The sequence below is a fragment of the Chiloscyllium punctatum genome, chromosome 3 (genome assembly GCF_047496795.1).
Source record: "Chiloscyllium punctatum isolate Juve2018m chromosome 3, sChiPun1.3, whole genome shotgun sequence".
Classification (NCBI taxonomy): Eukaryota; Metazoa; Chordata; class Chondrichthyes; order Orectolobiformes; family Hemiscylliidae; genus Chiloscyllium; species Chiloscyllium punctatum.
The window spans coordinates 116,697,513-116,717,523 of record NC_092741.1 but is presented as its reverse complement, the minus strand read 5'-3'; the positions used below and the strand labels follow the sequence as shown (position 1 = coordinate 116,717,523).

The following is a 20,011-nucleotide window of genomic DNA, read 5'->3' as shown; positions in this document are numbered from 1 at the left end:
ATGCATGATCCACATTGATACAGGCATATAATAAATTTCCAAATCAAAACATTCCAGGATCTCCAGTTCCAGGGGACAAAATCAAAAAATATTATACAAGACCACAAATAACCTCCAACAAACAAAACAGACCACAAAGAGTTAACGCTTAATTCAGTGAATGCAACTCCAAAATCTGGTCTCCCTGTCTCTCTCGGTTTCCTCTGCCTTTTCAATTTTCTCAAAGTTTCTGCTGTTGTTTTATGTAACCGCAATTAAATGTGCCATCAGTTGAAAACAGCTTCTCAGTTCTTTGTGTCCATTTCGCACATTTGTTGACAAAGTTATTGTTTTGGAATCAGGCCCTTAATGGACCTAAATGTATGTAAAAGGTTTTCCCTTCTGAGGGTACACCTCATGAGAGATGTTGCTCCCCATTCTTTTGACAGCTGTCTCTCTCTCTCTCACATGCACATACCATCACAATTGTGCAATCATTCAAACTGGATATCCTTTAATTTGTATATTAAAATTTACCAAGTTGCCGAATTCACATAAAGAATTCATCAATATGTCCAACTTTTCTGAGGGGCCTCTAACCCCTATAAATCATTTTCCTGATCAGGTATTCTCTCATACATAGTTTGAAAGGGAGTCCCCATTCCAACTACATAGGTGGATTATCCCATTATACCTTATGACTCTTACTTTACTATAAACAAATTTCAACCGGCCATATCAATACTATGGAGTAAGAAATTTACTGAGCCTGCCCTCCTTTTTCCGTGATCTCATAATTTCAACTGTCCATATCTGATTGAGGCAACTCTCTAAGTTGAATCCGTCAGAAAGTGGCAACTACAGGTCCCCAGTCCTGACTCTTTACCTCAGGAACAATATAGAATAAACAATGTCACCCTGCAGCAGCCTAGGGCAACTTCATTAAAAAAAACTTTCTTACATGGTCCGGGTAGTTTGTTCGATCCCTTCAAGGTACCAGTCTCACTGGGCGAGGGGCAGATAGGCTGTCTGAACACAAGGAGTGGTCTGAGGTAAAATTCCTTGGGTGCCCTATCACTCTAATATGGTTGATTCAAACTATTGGTCACTTATTCAGCCCAGAGAAACATTCCTTACAAAATGGAGACTTTTAACTGTTGATTCCCCAATACTTTATCATCTCCTTTTTGTAAATGTGTTTTTCTTTCTAGAGGCTCATTCAATGAACTGAAACACTCTGCTGCTTTGTTATTGGTAGACTGTTAGTGACCAGCACCTGACCAGTATGTCTGTTAATGCCCACACTTGGTGACCAGCATCACTGATCAGTGTCTGTAACAGCGCAGTGTCACTGACCAGTGTCTGTAAGTACCCACTTGTTATTGATCAATGTCAGTCAGTGTCACCTTTAGTATCTATAAGTGTGGTGCTGGAAAAGCACAGGCGGTCAGGCAGCATCTGAGGAGCAGGAGAATGGACGTTTCATTAGGACATTTAGAGCTTATGCTGGGGACATTGACTCCCCTGCTCCTCAAATGCTGCCTGACGGCTGTGCTTATCCGGCACCATACTTTTCTACTCTGATCTCCAGCATCTGCAGCCCTCACTTTCTCCTAGTGGTCACCTGTTAGTGCCCAGCATTCCTGAACTAGTAAAGTACCTTAGAGGAGAAAGTGAGGACTGAAGATGCTGGAGATCAGAGCTGAAAATGTGTTGCTGGAAAAGCGCAGCAGGTCAGGCAGCATCCAAGGAGCAGGAGAATCGACGTTTCGGGCATAAGCCCTTCTTCAGACCCTTCCTGAAGAAGGGCTTATGCCCGAAACGTCGATTCTCCTGTTCCTTGGATGCTGCCTGACCTGCTGCGCTTTTCCAGCAACATATTTTCAGCAGTAGTACAGTACCTTATCCATCTTTCTGGTCTAACTAGAATAGTCCTATTTAAATGTTATGAAACCTGTTGCATTATGCGCCTGTTTACAGTAGATGATTTTGACATGCATCACTACAGAGATAAAGTGCTGCAGAAACTCAACAGGTCTGGCAGCATCTGTGGAGAGAGAAAACAGAGTTAATGTTTCAAATCCAACATGACTCTTTGAAACAGTGGATTTGAAAAGTTAACTCTCTTTCACTCTCGACAGATCCAAGAGGCTGTGAGGAGCAGCCTAATCCACTTCTGCCTGTTCCCTCTATATTTGGATCACCTTCCTCAGTCAACCTTTCCAGGAGTGGGGTCAATCTTTAAATAGATACATCTGAGAGGGGGGGACAAAAAAGGTCTGGTTTCAGAATGATGATCAGAGGGTTACACACAGTAACATTCGGGGAGTAAAACTGGGAGCAATACTGACAGCAAAACACAAGAAAGACGCGGTAAAGCTGGATAAATGTTTAGGAGGGATGGGGAGGATGCAGTAATGGTAGTGAGCACTGAGCAACTGCTTAGATCAGATTGTGAGCAGTGCTCATGTGTTTCCCTGGAAATATTTCAGCGTTATTTTGGTTTGTTTGGGTGAGTTCCAACCCACCCCGTGCCTTCCCCCAGCCTCCAGAGAGAGCCCAGTTGAGACAGGGCGAGGCTGGGGGAAGGCCCCGCTGCTCCCTGAGGCAGGTGTTAGTTTGCCGAGTGTCCACCTCCCCCTGGCCGGAGCCCGCCTCGCCGCCCCTCGCCGCCATGTTGCTGAGGTTGGGCCTGGTGGTGAGCCTGGAAGAGCACGGCGTGCAGCCGTTTGTCTGCGGATCCAGGCCGGAGCTGGGCCACTGGGACCCAGAGCGGGCGCTGCCCATGGTCGCGGAGAGCAGTGCGGTCAACGAACCGTCCTTCTGGACCGCCGAGGTCCTGCTGCAGGAACCCAGCAGGGAGACCTTCTGGTTCAAGTTCGCCAAAAAGATCCGCGGAAATTTCATCTGGGAAGGTACTGCGCACTGTCACTGCAGGCTGCCACTGGGCTTGAACTGGCACTGACACTGAACACTGGGTATTGACTGGCACTGACACTGAACACTGGGTATTGACTGGCACTGACACTGAACACTGGGTATTGACTGGCACTGACACTGAACACTGGGCTTTAACTGGCACTGACACTGAACACTGGGTATTGACTGGCACTGACACTGAACACTGGGCTTGAACTGGCACTGACACTGAACACTGGGTATTGACTGGCACTGACACTGAACACTGGGCTTTAACTGGCACTGACACTGAACACTGGGTATTGACTGGCACTGACACTGAACACTGGGTATTGAGTGGCACTGACACTGAACACTGGGTATTGACTGGCACTGACACTGAACACTGGGCTTTAACTGGCACTGACACTGAACACTGGGTATTGAGTGGCACTGGATACTGGAAATTGGGTATTGAGTGACACTGGGCTCTGGCTTTCTTTTATTCATTTACTGGATGAGGGTGACACAGGCTAGGCAGCATTTATTGCCCATCCCTAATTGCCCACAGGGCAACTGAGAGTCAACAACATTGCTGTGGGTCTGGAATCGCACGTAGGCCAGACCAAGTAAGGATGGCAGATTCCCTTCTCCAAAAGGAAATTAGTGAACCAGATGGGGTTTTCTGACACTTGGCAATGGATTTACAGTAGATGTTAGATTCTTAATTTCAGATATTTATTGATTTCAAATTTCATCATCTGCCATGGCAGGATTTGAAACCAGGTCCCAAGAATGTTATCGAGGTCTCTGGATCAACTGGCCAGCGATAACACCACTAGGCCAGCAACTTCGCCTGACTCTTGGCTCTGGGCTCTGACTAACAGTTGGCACTGAGCTCTGAGTGACACTGGATTAGTGGTGCTGGAAGAGCACAGCAGTTCAGGCAGCATCTTTCAAAGCTCCTTGGATGCTGCCTGAACTGCTGTGCTCTTCCAGCACCACTAATCCAGAATCTGGTTTCCAGCATCTGCAGTCATTGTTTTTACCTCTGAGTGAAACTGGACTATGGCAGACACTGGACATTGGCTGGCACTAGGCACTGACTGACACTGGTCACTGGTCCTGGGCACTGACTGACACTGGCACTAGGTGCTGACTGAAACTGGTCACTGACACTGACATTAGACACTGACTGCAGCATTTGTGTGGAGCCACAGAAAATGGGGGAGATACTAAATGAGTATTTTACATCAGTATTTACTGTGGAAAAGTATAGGAAAATATAGAATGTAGGAAAATAGATGGTGATACCTTGCAAAATGTCCATTTACAGAGAAGGAAGTGCTGGATGTCTTGAAATGCATAAAAGTGGATAAATCCCCAGGACCTGATCAGGTGTACCCGCGAACTCTGTGGGAGGTTAGAGAAGTGATTGCTGGGCCTCTTGCTGAGATAGTTGTATCATCGATAGTCGCAGGTGAGGTGCCGGAAGACTGGAGGTTGGCTTACGTGGTGCCATTGTTTAAGAAGGGTGGTAAGGACAAGCCAGGGAACTCAAGACCAGTGAGCCTGACGTCGGTGGTGGGCAAGTTGTTGGATGGAATGCTGAGGGCCAGGATGTACATGTATTTGGAAAGTCAAAGACTGATTAGGGATAGTCAACATGGCTTTGTGCATGGGAAATCATGTCTCACAAACTTGAGTGAGTTTTTTGAGGAAGTAACAAAGAGGATTGATGAAGACAGAGCAGTTGTTGTGATCTATATGGACTTCAGTAAGGCGTTCAACAAGGTTCCCCATGGGAGACTGATTAACAAGGTTAGATCTCACGGGATACAGGGAGAACTAGCCATTTGGATACAGAACTGGCTCGAAGGTAGAAGTCAGAGGTTGGTGGTGGAGGGTTGTTTTTCAGACTGGAAGCCTGAGACCAGTGGATGCCACAAGGATCGGTGCTGGGTCCTCTATTTTTGTCATTTACATAAATGATTTGGATGCGAGCATAAGAGGTACGGTTAGTCAGTTTTCAGATGACACCAAAATTGGAGGTGTAGTGGACAGCGAAGAAGGTTACCTCAGATTACAACAGGATCTTGACCAGATGGGCCAATGGGCTGAGAAGTGGCAGATGGAGTTTAATTCAGATAAATGCAAGATGCTGCATTTTGGGAAAGCAAATCTTAGCAGGGCTTATACACTTCATGGTAAGGTCCTAGGGAGTGTGCTGAACAAAGAGAACTTGGAGTGCAGGTTGATAGCTCCTTGAAAGTAGAGTCGCAGGTAGATAGGATAGTGAAGAAGGCATTTGGTATGCTTTCCTTTATTGGTCAGAGTATGGAGTATAGGAGTTGGGAGGTCATGTTGTGACTGTACAGGACATTGGTTAGGCCACTGTTGGAATATTGCGTGCAATTCTGGTCTCCTTCCGATCGGAAAGATATTGTGAAACTTAAAAGGGTTGACTTAATAAAGCTCTCGTTAGGCCCCATTTGGAGTACTGTGTCCAGTTTTGGTCCCTACACCTCAGGAAGGATATACTGGCACTGGACGTGTCAAGCGGAGATTCACACGAATGGTCCCTGGAATAGTAGGTCTAACATATGAGGAATGGCTGAGGATCCTGGGATTGTATTCATTGGAGTTTAGAAGATTATGGGGAGATCTAATAGAAACTTACAAGATAATACATGGCTTGGATAGGGTGGATGCTCGGAAATTGTTTCCGTTAGGCGAGGAGACTAGGACCCATGGACACAGCCTTAGAATTAGAGGGGTAAATTCAGAACAGAAATGCAGAGACATTTCTTCAGCCAGAGAGTGGTGGGCCTGTGGAATTCATTGCCGCAGAGTGCAGTGGAGGCTGGGACGCTAAATGTCTTCAAGGCAGAAATTGATAAATTCCTGATGTCACAAGGAATTAAGGGCTACGGGGAGAATGCGGAGAAGTGGAGTTGAAATGCCCATCAGCCATGATTGAATGGCGGAGTGGACTCAATGGGCCGAATAGCCTTATTTCTGCTCCTATGTCTTATAGTCTTATGGTCTTAAAAGATTTACAAGGATGTTGGCAGGATTGGAGGATTTGAGCTATAGGGAGAGGCTGAACAGTCTGGGTCTGTTTTCCCTGGAGCATCGGAGGCTGAGGGGTGACCTTATAGAGGTTTACAAAATTATGAGGGGCATGGATATGGTAAATAGGCAAAGTCTTTTGCCTGGGGTCATGGAGTCCAGAACTAGAGGGCATAGGTTTAGGGTGAGAGGGGAAAGATATAAAAATGACCTAAGGGGCAACCTTTTCACGCAGAGGGTGGTACTTTTATGGAATGAGCTGCCAGAGGAAGTGGTGGAGGCTGGTACAATTGCAACTTTTAAGAGGCATTTGGATAGGTATATAAATAGGAAGGGTTTGGAGGGATATGGGCTGGGTGCTGGCAGGTGGGACAAGATTGGGTTGGGATATCTGGTCAGCATGGACGGGTTGGACTGAAGGGTCTGTCTCCATGCTGTACATCTCTATGACTCTATGACTGACACTGGGCACTGACTAACACTGGGCACTGACACTGGCATTTGGTGCTGACTGACACTGGGCCCTGACTGACATTAGGCACTGACTGACAGTGGGCACTGACTGACACTGGCACTAGGTGCTGACTAACACTGGTCTCTGATGCTGGGCACTGATGGACCTGGGTACATGCATTTGTCACTGACTGACATTTGACAGATAACAGACACTGAAAAAAATACTGACCTAAAGTGAATACTCTCTCTGTACATTGTTAAAATCACACAACATCAGGTTATAGTCCCAATAGGTTTATTTGGAAATACTAGCTTTCAGAGCGTTGCTCCTTCATCAGGTGACTAGTTAACGGATGAAAGAACAGCACTTTGAAAACTAGTACTTCCAAATAAACCTTTTGGGACTATACCTGGTGTTGTGTGATTTTTAACTTTGTCCACCCCAGTCCAACACCAACATCTCCACATTTCTATACATTGACCAAGACTGGATATTATCTGACGCTGGGCACTGACACTGAGCTGTCAGTATAGATGACCTGCAGTTTGGGAAAAAAAAGGGACATTATTCTTTATGGTGGGACAGGGAGAGTGCATTCTGAAAAGATTTTAATCTAAGATTGTTGAAAATTGGGCTTCTTTGAAAATAGAACTTTCCTAGTATTTACTGTGTAGCATAAAATTTCATTTAACAGCTATACATTTCAAAATTATAGCATGCAAAAATAAATAGAAGGATAACAAGAAAAACACCTATTGTTCTAGCGTCAACAATTTATCTGACCTGTTTGTTCTTTAGAAGTCATGGTTTGGAGGTGCTGGTTTTGGACTGGGTGTAAAAAGTTAAAAACCACCTGATGAAGTGCTCCAAAAGCTAGTGCTTCTAAATGAATCTGTTGGACTATAATCTGGTGGTGTGTGATTTTTAACTTTGTTCTTTGAAAGAATGGTAAACTCACCCTCAGGCAAGGGGACAATAATCATGTTACCTCATGAGCGGCTGGCCCTTGGCCATTGGGCCAAAAGTGTTCAGATAATTGATTGATCTCGTTACCTGCCCCTAGAAATATGATATAACAATAAGTGCTTAGAGCATAGGGAAAGAGAAGGTTGGTAAAAATGAATGTAGGTTCCTTACAGTCAGAAACTGAGGAATTTATAATAGGTACAGTGATGTGGTTGGTGAACTAAATTCATACTTTGCTTCTGTCTTCACAAAGGAGGACATGAGAAAATTAGTCAGCAGATAGGAACCAAAGTTTAGGAATAAATGGATCTTTTGGAATGGAATGGCAAACAGTGACTGGTGGGTGCTGCAGGGATCAGATTAGTACAAGGACCCAGCTATTCACAAATGTGCTAATGATTCAGATGAGGGAGCTAAATGTAATGTTCCAACATTTGCAGATGACACAAAGTTGGATAAAAAGGTGAGCTGTGAGGAGGATGCAGACATGTTGCAGTGTGATTTGGACGGGATGAATAAGTGGGCATATGCATGGCAGATTTAGAATAATGTTGATAAATGTGAGGTTATCCACTTTGGTAGCAAAAATAGCAAGGCAGATTATGATTTGAATGGCTGTAAATTGAGACAGGGGAATGTTGGCAGAGTCCAGAGCCATGGGTCATAGTTTAAGGATAAGGGGTAAACCTTTTAGGACTGAGATGAGGAAACTTTGATCACCCAGAGAATGGTGAGTGTGTGGAATTTAGTACCAGAGGAAATGGTTGAGACCAAGACTTTATGGGTTTTCAAGAAAGAGATAGCTATAGTTCTTGTGGTTAAGGGGATCAAGGGGTGTGGGAGATGGTGAGTTTAGGATATTGAACTTGATGATCAGCCATGATCATAATGAATGGTGGAGCAGTCTCGAGGGGCCAGATGGCCTACTCCTATCTTCTGTGTTTTTCTGAGTTCATATCCAGATGGAAAATGGACCAGAGGAAGAGGATGAAATATAGGGGAAAGTCCCCATCACACCAGATGGAGAGCAGGATAACTTTAATGAGACTAACACACAGCTTGTTTGTCATCTGACATCAGTGAATCATTCCCAATTGTCATGGTCATTTTTTTTCAATAATCCAATTTACTGATGTATCATATCTAAATTTCACTTTTTAACAAACTCAAGAAATTTACGAATTGTTGACCCCCTATATTAGATAACTGTGACCATAAACTTTTTAATATCAACCAGCTCTGCCAACAGGAGTAAGCAATTAACAGACATAGATTTAAGATAATTGGCAAAACATTTAGGGAAAGAGCCAGCATAGGTACAATGGGCCAACTGGCCTCCTTCTGAAGTCTGTCATTCAATGATTCAATCATGTGCATAATTCCTAAAGTTGAAGTGGAATCTGAATATTCCACCTCTGTTAGGATTATTGCAATGTGTACAATTATACAAACTTATTGAGAAACAGCTGTGGTCCAGTGGCTGGGGTTCTTGCCGTATCTAATGGTCTTCAGTTCAATTCTCACTCCAGAGATGTGGGCACATGATGCAGGCTGGCATTCCCAGTATAACACTCACAAGGAGTGCTGGCTGAGAGAGATACTGCCTTTCAGAGGAAATGTTAGCAGGCAGATGCAAATACTTTTCCTTCAGCGATTTAGTGTCACAAAGCTAGTTCTTTTTTTTCTAAAAGCTGTTCTTTGGCTCAAGGAGACTCTGTCCTTGATTTTTTTCAGAGGGGAAATTAACCAGGCCGGACTCCTATCAGACTGTTTTGGTGCAGAGATGAAAAGGATTTTGAGATGCCTTTTGTTTATATGTAAACAGATGAGACTTCAGGCCAAAGTGGACACGCTTTAGAAGTGACCTGTGTAAAGAGAGGGAAGTGGTCAGCTATTTAGCTTGCTGAGCTGAGCAGGTTTTAGTTCAGTCTGTGCTCTTCCAGCACCACTAATCCAGTATTTGATTTTCAGCATCTGCAGTCATTGTTTTTACCTTGAACTGGGAAGTTCAACAGGGAGCTGTGTTGAAACTCTCTCTCTCTTTTCTGCCCTTCAACTTCAATCTGTAAGCACATGATCCATTTAAACTGGGTTTTAAAGGGAGTATGCTTATTGGGACTGTTCTGTGTATTTGAAACAGCATAATTAAGTCTAGCTGGATAGGTTGAGTTTTGTAGGCATTCTTTATTCTGATCGTTGTGTTTCATTGTGTAATTTTAAAATAAATGTTTTGTCTGTTTTAAAATCTAGTGGTCAACCTAGCTATCTTACTCCAGGTAATTTTCATTGTACACTCACCGAAACAAATTGCAAAGTTAGGTCTGGGGCTGCCTGCTTAAGAATGTTTTCAGTGGTCTGGCCTAATCCATAACAGTCTGGGGGCTCTTTGCAGGATTTTAAACAGTGAGTGGTAGGTGCTAGTGTCTTTATTTCTGGTGTTAGTTTGGTTGGGTAGACAGAGCTTGGGATAATAATGGCTCTTTCGGTCGCCAAAAGTTTTCTGGATGGGGATACGGTGACCTTGGAAGTTTTGCAAAAAGTGAGTAAGACCACGTTGCAAGAATTAACAGAGAAGCTGGAATTGGAGAACTGCCTGCTTCTGTGAGGAAAGGAGAGATAATTACAATAGTAGCTCAGCAATTAAACTTTCTGGAGAAACTATCAGAATCTATAAAGCTGGCAAGAATTCATTTGCAAATGAAGCAGCTCGAGTTAGAGGCAAGAGGTAAGGAAAAGGCAGCAGAAATGAAACAGTTTGAGTTATGATTAAAAGTGGAAGAGAGGGACTCGGCAAGATGGCGGTGATTCTGTAGAACTACTGTGGACAGCTCTGCCGAACAGCCAAGGCATACTGGTAGTTTTTTGCCATCCCTTGCCAACTTATGTGGTGGAATTATTATTATAAAACCTTGCAGAACACATACTTGTTAATATTTGGGAGTGGGAAGGATGCCAAAGAGAAAAGGTGTGAGTAAACAGCAGCAGGGAGGACACTCCACTGCAGCACCTACCACACCAGAGACTGCAGCAGGAGCAGCCTCTCCTGAACCCCCCGCCTCCCCGGGGACCTGACAGACTCACAGGAATTGGCTGCGGTGATGGAGAGACTGACCTTGAAAGTTGGGGCTGTGATTGAGGAGATCCGTGCCCAGGTCCAACCTATTGCTTCCATGCTGCAGAAGCATTAGCAGGAGATGCAGGGCCTCGGGGAGCAGCTGGACGAGGTGCAGGGTTGTACTAAGGCTTCAGAAGCTGCGATGGAATCCTCATCCAGTTGGATTCGGGTGCTGGAGCAAGAGGTGCGGACCTTGCAAAACGATATTGACAACTTCGAAAATCGAGGTCAGAGGATAAATCTCCGAATTGTTGGGCTCCCTGAAGGTGAGGAAGGTGAGCAGCCTGTCAGTTTCTTTGAAAATTGGCTGCCGAAGTTTTTGGGCCTTTAGATCGAATCCAGCAGGCTGCAGATTGAAAGGGCATATTGGGTCACAGTGCAGGTCAGGATCAATGCAGCACCCCCGCCTGGTCCCAGTGTGCTTCCACTCATATAAGGACAACCAAAAAGTCATAGAAGCTTCCAGATGCCTGGGAAAAGATCCATAGGCACTGCTGTACAAGGGGTCAAAAATCATGTTTTTCCAGGATTTCTCTGCAGCTTTAACTTGAAAGAGGAACTCCTTCAATTAAGTTTAAATTAAGTTAGATTACTTACAGTGTGGAAACAGGCCCTTTGGCCCAACAAGTCCACACCGACCCTCCGAAGAGCAACCCACCCAGACCCATTCCCCTACATTTATCCCTTCATCTAACGCTACAGGCAATTTAGCATGGCCAATTCACCTAACCCTGCACATTTTTTGGACTGTGGGAGGAAACCGGAGCACCCGGAGGAAACCCACGCAGACACGGAGAGAATGTGCAAACTCCACACAGTCAGTCGCCTGAGGCGGGAATTGAACCCAGGTCTCTGGCATTGTGAGGCAGCAGTGGTTAACTCAGAGACCTTGATCAGATGGGCCAAGGAGTAGTAGCTGAAGTTTAACTTAGATAAATGTGAAGTGTTGTATTTTGGGAAGGAAAATCGGGGCAAGACTTATACACTTAATGGTAGGGTCCTGGGCAGTGTTGCTGAACAAAGAATCGCTGGGTGCAGATTCACTGTTCCTTGAAAGTGGAGTCACAAGTAGACGGGGCAGAATGGCATTTGGTATTCTTGCCTCTAATGGTCAGTGCATTGAGTACAGGAGTGGGGATGTCATGTTGCAGCCATACAGGACATTGGCTAGACCACTTTTTGAATACTGCATTCAATTCTGGTCTCCCTTTACAGGAAAGATGTTGAACTTGAAAGGGTTCATTAAAATATTTACAAGGATGTTACAGGGCTTAGAGGTTGTGAACTATAGCGAGAGGCTAAATACCAGAGGGCTATTTTCTGTGGAGTGTCAGAGGCTGAAAGGTGGCCTTACAGAAGTTTATAAAATCATGATGGGCATGCATAGGGTGAATAGCCAATGTCTTTTTCCCACGGTAGGGCAGTCAAAAAACTAAAGGGCACAGATTTAAGATGAGAGGGGCAAGATTTAAAAGGGACCTAAGGGGCAACTTTTTCTTGCAGAGGATGGTGCATATATGGAATGAGCTACTACAGGAAGTGGTGAAGGTGGGTACAATTATGTGAGAAACAAAGCTCACTCACTTCAATAATTTCAGTCCGAGACAAGATCTGAATCAGTAGTGTCATTTAGTTTGCACTTGCACAAGGCAGGACAACACACACTGAATTCAACAAATACTCAATATTTATATAATTTGGTTCCTACATATTTTTTTCTTATTTCATTGTTTCCCCCCCTGTTTACAACCCCCACTTCCCTAAGACTGGTACCCATTACTACAGTTTATCTCGTCTTATCCGGCCTTGTCTGTGACAGAATGCTTATTTCTGACCTCACAAGGCCATTTGACCTCATCCCATCCTTTGCTTACCATTATCTACTCCTTCCATCTGTGCTGCCCCCTCACAGCATCTTATCACTAAGCCCTTTTAATTGGGGTTTGTTCCTTTGTTTCTATAAAAGTGGGAAACAGATGTTTATACGTACTGTTTATACAGGCATATCTAATGTAACTGCCTGTCTTCACAGCATTTTATCTTTTCGCCCGTAATATCTACCATTGTCTTGCAGTCCCGTTTCTTTCTTGTATAGATTTTTAGCTAATACAAAAAAAAATATGTATTTCCTCCACATAGTTTCCATTCTTGTTGACTCAGCTCTTGGCTGAACCAATTACACACTGGTGTGAGATCATTTACTTTGTAAAATGGAATTGCAGAAGTAACATTATTTTTCCCACATCCCACAATTACAACATTTGATAAGCATCTGGATAGGTACATGATTAGGAAGGGTTTAGAGGGATATGGACCAAATGGTGTCAAAAGGGACTAGATCAACATAGTCTGGTCAACATGGACGAATTAGACTGAAGAGTCTGTTTCTATGCTTTTCAACTATATGACATTATGACTCTAACAGACCATTAAGAGGAAAGCAAAAGACTCTTGGTAGAATCTACTCTTCATTTTTCATCTACTGCAACATAACAAGTAATTTTTTTTCATGTATTTCTCACTTCCCTTCCGAGGCAAGACTATCAGGCCTATAGATACAAAATTACGTGGAGTCTGGAATGTAATCAGGCTTTTCATTCATAAATGAACCCAAAAAAAAGTTGGCCAAAAATAAAAAAAATCACAAAGCAGTAGGAATAATTATCGCCTTTAGAAATATGCCAAATAATGTTGTTGTATAATCTATTGCACAAATGGAAGTCATAGGTAATAGCAAACAAATAACACACAAAAATAAATTTTCAACAACTAAGAGGTTTTAACTCAACATTATGGAATTTTAGTTTGTAGTCTCTGCTTACCATATTAGATAAAATACAGAAATACAACTACTTGTTGCATCCATACGAAAAGTAAAAGGAATTTAACTGACTGGATCAGCATGCAACTCTCATCAATTCTGTAGGTAAATCAGTTTGTTGTGCCTCAGCATTGCAATATATCTGTCTTGGCTGACAAGTTCAGAAGCTTACCTGTTATATTCTAATGAACCTTTATAAAGAAGTCACGGATGTACCACTCCCAGCAATAACAGTATGTAAAAATCTTAGACAATGTATTTATCACAAAAGAAATTAAACTGCACTTTTAAACAAAATAAACATGTACTGAATTGTCAGCACTTACCCAATCATGCTTGTTCCTTTTATTACAGTTTCGCCACCATTTACAACAGGCTCCAAAGTTTTGCTTTCTGATAATTTATCTAGATCACTAGAGAGGCCAAGTAGTGCCCGTGCTCGTCTCGACTTCACATCTATTATGGTGTCTGTATAACCCACCTCCTGTAAGTATCTAGGGAATCAGTGAATTAGAGCAGTCTTAAAGTAAAAAGAGGCTGAGGAACCTGGGCATCCAGTCCTCCATGAGGTACCCCGGAGTGCTCCGTTTCAGCCACGAGGACTCAGTTTATACATTTGACTCAGCGGATAAAGTTAAAAAGCTTTGTAGATACTTTAAAATAGACGAACTGGCCTGCAGAGTACAGTTAATATTTATTCTCTTTTCCTTCTTTCCCCATGTTTTCCCTTCCTTTTTTTTATTCCTTTCTTTCTCACTAATAATTTCTTTTTTGGAAAGGGGGAAAAATAACTTGGAATAGTTGTTCCTACTAATTTTTTCATATAACTGGATTTTCTGATGGGAAATTTTGTGGATGTTCTTTGTTGTCTCCCCTTTTTTTTGTTTGTTCTGTTTCTCTTTTAGCCACAAGTAGGGGTGACATGAAGCCAGGGATGGGTGGAGTGCTCATCCTGACTTTGTCTTTTTTCTGTTGATTTAAGAATCATCTCCGTGTTTTTTTTTCTGGCCTAAGGCTGGGGACAGTCCGGGTTTGAAGGAGCTGTGAAGGAGGGGATGGGTAGGGTGAGTGCCCCCTATGGGCAGGGGGAAGAGTCTTCCATTCAAGGTTTTATAGTTGGTTTTCTTTGTAGTTTTTTGCAATCAGACACAGCGCTGGAGTCCTGACATATGATGCTAAAAAGATTAATGAGGCTTTTTGGAGTTTTTACTCTGAATTATATCGGTCTGAAGGTTGCAAGGTCAGGAGGGCTAATATGGAGCCCTTTTTTATGAACCTGGACCTTCCAGGGGTAACCTTGGAACAGACCTCTCTCCTTAATGCCCCCTTGACAGTTCAGGAAATACAGGAGACAGCTAGGCAACTTCAGAATGGGAAAGCGCCTGGCCCTGATGGTCTCCTGGGTGAGTTTTATAAGGAGTTCATAGAGATTCTGTCAGGGCCAATGTTGGAGATGTACAATCACTCCTATATGCATGAATGCCTACCACCATCTTTGAGAGAAGCTAATATTTTCTTAATTCTTAAGAAGGCGAAGGCTCCTGAGGATTGTGCCTCATACAGGCCCATCTCTCTATTAAATTCAGATTTCAAGATTCTGTCTAAGATCCTGGCACTGAGATTGGAAAAGGTACTGCCCTATATTGTTAAAGAGGACGAGACAGGCTTTATAGGTCCTCTATTAATATTAGAAGATTGCTGACTATGGTCCAAGTTTGTCAGCAATGATCGATTCGGGGTTGGTGATTTCCTTAGATGCAGAGAAAGCATTTGACCGACTAGAATAGCCGAATTTTTTATGTCTTAGAACAGTTTAGATTGGGTGGGGTCTTTGCTAGGTGGGTTGAGGTTTTATATCGCCACCCTCTGGCCGCGGTCATCACCAACTGGGTGAAGTCTGGGAATTTTAGGATTGGTCGGGGTAGTCGGCAAGGCTGCCCCCTCTCACCGTTGTTGTTTACGTTGATGATAGAGCCGCTGGCTGAGGCCATTCGTCAGAACATCCACATAACCGCTCCGGAAGATGGATCAAGGGTATACAAGATTGCACCGTATGCGAATAATGTCCTTCTGTTTTTATTAAACCCAATGACCTCTGTACCCCATTTAATACAATATATGAATTCATTTGGGGCTATTTTAGGACATAAGATTAACTTTGCAAAATCGGAAGCTATGCCTTTGTGCCAGAAGGTAAAGGTGGCCCTAAGTTGATATTTTCTGGGTCTGTAGATTGTGAAGGAGCAAAAATGGTCTTTGCAATGAGATGTACTTCTTGTCAGATGTGGGAGTTTAAAGAGAGTTACTGCGGATTATATCTGCCACAAATGCTGTTGGATGCGAATTTTATCAGATCGAGTGGATCAGTTGGAGAGACAGTTAGAAACGATGAGGAATTTGTAACAGCAACAGTATGTGATGGATGGCAATTATAGAAAGGGGGGAAAGTCTCAGATACAGTCACATAGATGGGTTAACTCCAGGAAGGGTAAGAGAGGTAGGCAGCTGGAGCAGGAGTCTTTTGTGGATATACCCATTTCAAACAGGTATGCTGTTTTGGAAAATGTGGGGGATGATGGATTCTCAGGGGAACGTAGCACGAACAGTCAAGTTTCTGGTATTGAGACTGGCTCTAATGCAATGAGAGGTACATCAGCTTCCAAGCGATCAATTGTGTTCGGGGATTCTGTAGTCCGAGGTACAGACAGACGTTTCTGTGGCCAGCAGAGAAAAAGCAGAATGATGTGTTGTTTCCCTAGTGCCAGGATCAAGGGTCTCTCAGAGAGGGTGCAGAATGTTCTCACAGGAGAGAGGGGCCAGCAACAGGTCATTGTCCACATTGGAACCAATGGCATTGGAAGGGAAAAGGTTGAGACTGTGAAGGGAGATTACAGAGAGTTAGGCAGAAATTTAAAAATGGAGGTCCTCAAGGGTAGTAATATCTGGATTGCTCCCAGTGCTACGAGCTAGTGAGGGCAGGAATAGGAGGATAGACCAGATGAATGCATGGCTGAGGATCTGGTGTATGGGAGGATTCACATTTTTGGATCATTGGAATCTCTTTTGGGGTAGAAGTGACCTGTACAAGAAGGACGGATTGTACATAAATTGGAAGGGGACTAATATACTGGCAGGGAAATTTGCCAGAACTGCTTGGGAGGATTTAAACTAGTATGGTGGGGGGGGGAGGTGGTGGGGGGGGGAGGTGGGGGGGGGCCGATGTGGGGGGGGGGCGGTGGGGGGATTGTGGGGGGGGGGGCGGTGGGGGGATTGTGGGGGGGGGGGGCGGTGGGGGGATTGTGGGGGGGGGGGGCGGTGGGGGGATTGTGGGGGGGGGGCGGTGGGGGGATTGTGGGGGGGGGGGCGGTGGGGGGATTGTGGGGGGGGGGCGGTGGGGGGATTGTGGGGGGGGGGCGGTGGGGGGATTGTGGGGGGGGGGCGGTGGGGGGATTGTGGGGGGGGGGGGGCGGTGGGGGGATTGTGGGGGGGGGGCGGTGGGGGGATTGTGGGGGGGGGGCGGTGGGGGGATTGTGGGGGGGGGGGGCGGTGGGGGGATTGTGGGGGGGGGCGGTGGGGGGATTGTGGGGGGGGGGCGGTGGGGGGATTGTGGGGGGGGGCGGTGGGGGGATTGTGGGGGGGGCGGTGGGGGGATTGTGGGGGGGGGCGGTGGGGGGATTGTGGGGGGGGGGCGGTGGGGGGATTGTGGGGGGGGGGGCGGTGGGGGGATTGTGGGGGGGGGGGCGGTGGGGGGATTGTGGGGGGGGAGGTGGGGGGATTGTGGGGGGGGGGGGATTGTGGGGGGGGGGGGTGTGGGGGGATGGTGGTGGGACCCAGGGAGATAGTGAGGAAAGAGATCAATCTGAGATTAGTTCAATTGAGAACAGAAGTGAGTCAGACAGTCAGGGCAGGCAGGGACAAGGTAGGACTAATAAATTAAACTGCATTTATTTCAATGCAAGGGGTCTAACAGGGAAGGCAGATGAACTCAGGGCATGGTTAGGAACATGGGACTGAGATATCATAGCAATTACGGAAAAATGGCTCAGGGATGGGCAGGACTGGCAGCTTAATGTTCCAGGATACAAATGCTACAGGAAGGATAGAAAGGGAGGCAAGAGAGGAGGGGGAGTGGCATTTTTGATAAGGGGTAGCATTACAGCTGTGCTGAGGGAGGATATTCCCGGAAATACATCCAGGGAAGTTACTTGGGTGGAACTGAGAAATAAGAAAGGGATCACTTTATTGGGATTGTATTATAGACCTCCTAATAGTCAGAAGGAAATTGAGAAACAAACTTGTAAGGAGATCTCAGCTATCTGTAAGAATAATAGGGTAGTTATGGGAGGGGATTTTAACTTTCCAAACATCGACTGGGACTGCCATAGTGTGGTGTAAAACTTGGGTAAATAAGGCAGGGCAGATGACTGAGGTGTCAGTGGGGGAGCATTTTGGGGCCAGTGACCACAATTCTATTTGTTTTAAAATAGTGATGGAAAAGGATAAACCAGATCTAAAAGTTGAACTTCTAAATTGGAGAACGGCCAATTTTGTCAGTATTAGGCAAGAACTTTCAAAAGCTAATTGGAGGCAGATGTTCGCAGGTAAAGGGACGGCTGGAAAATGGGAAGCCTTCAGAAATGAGATAACAAGAATCGAGAGAAAGTATATTCCTGTCAGGGTGAAAGGGAAGGCTGGTAGGTATAGGGAATGCTGGATGACTAAAGCAATTGAGGGTTTGGTTAAGAAAAAGAAGGAAGCATATGTCAGGTATAGAGAGGATAGATCGAGTGAATCCTTAGAAAAATATAAAGGAAGTAGGAGTATACTTAAGAGGGAAATCAGGAGGGCAAAACGGGGACATGAGATAGCTTTGGCAAATAGAATTGAGGAGAATCCAAAGGGTTTTTACAAATACATCAAGGACAAAAGGGTAACTAGGGAGAGAATAGGGCCCCTCAAAGATCAGCAAGGCGCCCTTTGTGTGGAGCCGGAGAAAATGGGGAGATACTAAATGAATATTTTGCATCAGTATTTACTGTGGAAACGGTTATGGAAGATATAGACTGTAGGGAAATAGATGGTGACATCTTGCAAAATGTCCAGATTTATAGAGGAGGAAGTGCTGGATGTCTTGAAACGGTTAAAGGTGGATAAATCCCCAAGACCTGATCAGGTGCACCCGAGAACACTGTGGGAAGCTAGAGAAATGATTGCTGGGCCTCTTACTGAGATATTTGTATCATCGATAGTCACAGGTGTGGTGCCAGAAGACTGGAGGTTGGCAAACGGGGTGCCACTGTTTAAGAAGGGTGGTAAGGACAAACCAGGGAACTATAGACCGGTGTGCCTGTCCTCGGTGTTGGGCAAGTTGTTGGAGGGAATCCTGAGGGACAGGATGTACATGTATTTGGAAAGGCAAGGACTGATTAGGGATAGTCAACATGGCTTTGTGCTTGGGAAATCATGTCTCATAAACTTGACTGAGTTTTTTGAAGAAGTAACAAAGAGGATTGATGAGGGCAGAGCAGTAGATGTGATCCAAATGGACTTCGGTATGGTGTTCGACAAGGTTCCCCATGAGAGACTGATTAGCAAGGTTAGATCTCATGGAATACAGGGGGAACTGGCCATTTGTATTCAGAACTGGCTCAAAGGTAGAAGACATAGGGTGGTGGTGGAGGGTTGTTTTTCAGACTGGAGGCCTGTGACCAGTGGAGTGCCACAAGGATCGGTGCTGGGCCCTCTACTTTTTGTCATTTACATAAATGAATTGGATGCGAGCATAAGAGGTACAGTTAGTAAGTTTGCAGATGACACCAAAATTGGAGGTGTAGTGGACAGCAAAGAGGGCTACCTCAGCTTAAAACAGAATCTTGACCAGATGGGCCAATGGGCTGAGAAGTGGCAGATGGAGTTTAATTCACATAAATGCGAGGTGGTGCATTTTGGGAAAGCAAATCTTAGCAGGACTTATACACTTAATGGTAAGGTCCTAGGGAGTGTTGCTGAACAAAGAGACCTTGGAGTGCAGGTTCATAGCTCCTTGAAAGTGGAGTCGCAGGTAGATAGGATAGTGAAGAAGGCGTTTGGTATGCTTTCCTTTATTGGTCAGAGTATTGAGTACAGGAGTTGGGAGGTCATGTTGTGATTGTACAGGACATTGGGTTGGCAACTGTTTTAATATTGCGTGCAATTCTGGTCACCTTCCTATCGGAAAGATGTTGTGAAACTTGAAAGGGTTCAGAAAAGATTTACAAGGATGTTGGCAGGGTTGGAGGATTTGAGCTACAGGGAGAGGCTGAACAGTCTGGAGCTGTTTTCCCTGGAGCGTCGGAGGCTGAGGGGTGACCTTGTAGAGGTTTACAAGGGGAGGTGGTGCCTGACAAACCTGTTAGAGTTCTTTGAAGAGGTGAAAAGTAGGTTAGACCAGGGAAACCCAATGGATGTGATTTACCTAGACTTCCAAAAGGCCTTTGATAAGGTGCCACACGGGAGGCTGCTGAGCAAGGTGAGGGCCCATGGTGTTCAAGGTGAGCTAATAGTATGGATTGAGGATTGGCTGTCTGACAGAAGGCAGAGAGTTGGGATAAAAGGTTCTTTTTCGGAATGGCAGCCGGTGACAAGTGGTGTCCTGCAGGGTTCAGTGTTGGGGCCGCAGCTGTTCACATTATATATTAATGATCTGGATGAAGGGACTGGGGAC

The 20,011-nt window shown here is 44.9% G+C and overlaps 1 protein-coding gene across 2 annotated transcripts in view; it reads left to right on the top strand.

Moving 5' to 3' along the window:
• The first annotated feature begins 2,232 nt into the window (after positions 1-2,232).
• The window catches only part of epm2a (EPM2A glucan phosphatase, laforin), a 41,808-nt gene continuing 24,029 nt past the window's right edge, over positions 2,233-20,011 (top strand). Inside the window, exon 1 of one of the 2 annotated variants that reach the window (XM_072558932.1) lies at positions 2,233-2,352. Coding sequence is in view for 1 of the 2 variants with exons in the window: in XM_072558924.1 (XP_072415025.1) it covers positions 2,654-2,894 (241 nt within the window). In the remaining variant the exon portion in view is untranslated. Of the gene's footprint in view, positions 2,353-2,653; positions 2,895-20,011 lie in introns of those variants that run through there. The other variant, XM_072558924.1, reaches the window with a different exon arrangement.